The following is a 2,221-nucleotide window of genomic DNA, read 5'->3' on the forward strand; positions in this document are numbered from 1 at the left end:
AATGTTGACTCCTTTTACATGAGAGAAATCCGACGTAGATCTTTGATGAAGTTCTAATTAATAACATTCTATATATATTTATTTCATATTGCACTTTTCCTACTCTTATATATATTATTATTGTAACTTCACCTGATTTATAAATCTCTGAATCTACAATTAGTACAATCTCGTGTTTTATCTTATAGTACTCCATCTACACATTTGAAATTCAAATACTAGTTAATTAATGTTTTCCCTTTGTTAATGGCATAGTCATGTGGGTTTGAAGTAGTTATATCGGTTGCATACAAAAGTTTCCAGGCTGTGTGCATGTTTTAAGAAACCAAGAACATTATTAATATTGAGTAATTAAATTAATTAAAAACCTTATCTTGATTACTGGCTAGCTACTGGTACAGTGAAAATTAGTGTTTTTTTTTTTTTTTTTAATATGGGTTTACATTAATAAGTACACCTCTCTCTCTCTCCCCCCTCTCTCTCTCTCTCTCTCTCACACACATCTTATTCCAAAAAACAGAAAAACCTTAACCAATGCCCTTTCACTACTACTCCAGTGTAAGAAGTAAGATGAGAGCAAAGCTCATAGTCATACATAGACAAAACAAACGCCCCCTTGTTTTCTGGTTGATTGAGACCTTGTGAAACATATGGACAAAGAGAAGTTGAATTTGGTGAGAAGGGACCCCGGAGCTACATTAATATATACAAATTGAAACTATCATCTTAACATTTTTGCTGAGGTGTGAATATATACATACATATACATATATACATGTGTGTCTCTGTCTGTGTCTCTATCTTTGAAGTGTGTGTGTGTGTGAGAGAGAGAGGTCCACACCGCTTGTAAGTAAATAGCTAGTAGACATGTGTGTATACAAAATGGAACCCTAATCCAGAAGTAACCCTTTGAAATCCAAGAATGCTACCAAATCTACCTAGCTAGCTAGATCATAGATGCTCCCAACTTCATCACTCTGAAAACCCTCCACAGACAGCACATCCACAGCAGAACTTAGGTATAAAAGTCTGAGTCTGAGTAATAGCGCCGCCGTCAAGGGATCTGGAAAGTGGAAGCTGAGATGGTGGATTCAGCTCAAAATTTTGGTGGGTGACACCCAAAAACTCCACTTCTCATCTTTTTTTCCCTCTCTTTATATGGTGAAGACTATGAGTAGCTAGTTTCATTAATAAACAACCCCAAAAAGGAGCCCCAAGAAAGCGATCGAGCTGCAAAAGATAGAATAAAAAGAAGAGAGAAAAACAAAGAAACCCCAAAAGTCCACTCTCCCTCTCTCCTTTATTTCCTTCCCACTAATCGATCTTTTTTCAGCAACCCTTTACTGTACTTCAGATCAATTCCCCAATCTCCACTCGAATTTCAAGCTTTTTCGCAGCAAATCTAAGCAAGGAGTTTCAGGAAGCTGAAAAGGGACGTCAAGAAGACATGGATGGGCATTCACTTCCACCGCCATTTCACACGAGGGATTTCAATTTGCAGCACCAGTTCCACCACCAGGCCCAGAATTCCGAGGATGAGCAGAGCGAAACCAGTGGCCTGAACATGGGGCAGAAGCGGAACCGCGATGAGGGCAAGAGCACTGATTCTCCAGGCAAGGATGGAAGCGGCGCCGCAGGCTCTGGCGAAGGAGAAATGTCCGCCAACAGAAGGCCCAGAGGCCGCCCCGCCGGGTCCAAAAACAAGCCCAAACCGCCAATCATCATCACACGCGACAGCGCCAACGCCCTGCGAACCCACGTCATGGAAATCTCCGACGGGTGCGACATCATGGATGGGGTTGCGAACTTTGCCCGCCGCCGCCAGAGAGGGGTGTGCATTATGAGCGGAACTGGCAGCGTGACGAATGTAACCCTAAGGCAACCGGCGGCCCCCGGAGCAGTCGTGACTTTACACGGGAGGTTCGAGATCTTGTCGTTGGCGGGGTCGTTTCTTCCGCCACCAGCTCCTCCGGCAGCCACCGGGCTGACGATATATTTGGCCGGCGGACAGGGGCAGGTGCTTGGGGGCAGCGTCGTGGGACAGCTACTTGCATCAGGGCCAGTTATTATAATGGCAGCTTCATTTAGCAATGCTGCATATGAAAGATTGCCACTCGAAGAAGAGGAAAATGCAATTCAAGTCCAGGGCGGTTCACTTGGATCGCCGACAGGCGGCGTCGGTGGGCAGCCGCCGCAAAATCAGCAGCAAATGTGATCCTTC

At 44.3% G+C, this 2,221-nt stretch overlaps 1 protein-coding gene across 1 annotated transcript; it reads left to right on the top strand.

The window, feature by feature from the left end:
- LOC105156469 (AT-hook motif nuclear-localized protein 26-like) lies at nt 787-2,215 on the top strand. Its single transcript, XM_011072609.2, has one exon. It carries the CDS (start codon nt 1,448-1,450, stop codon nt 2,213-2,215), a length of 768 nt encoding a protein of 255 aa, XP_011070911.1. The 5' UTR covers nt 787-1,447.

The sequence above is a fragment of the Sesamum indicum genome, linkage group LG1 (genome assembly GCF_000512975.1).
Source record: "Sesamum indicum cultivar Zhongzhi No. 13 linkage group LG1, S_indicum_v1.0, whole genome shotgun sequence".
NCBI classification, from domain to species: domain Eukaryota; kingdom Viridiplantae; phylum Streptophyta; class Magnoliopsida; order Lamiales; family Pedaliaceae; genus Sesamum; species Sesamum indicum.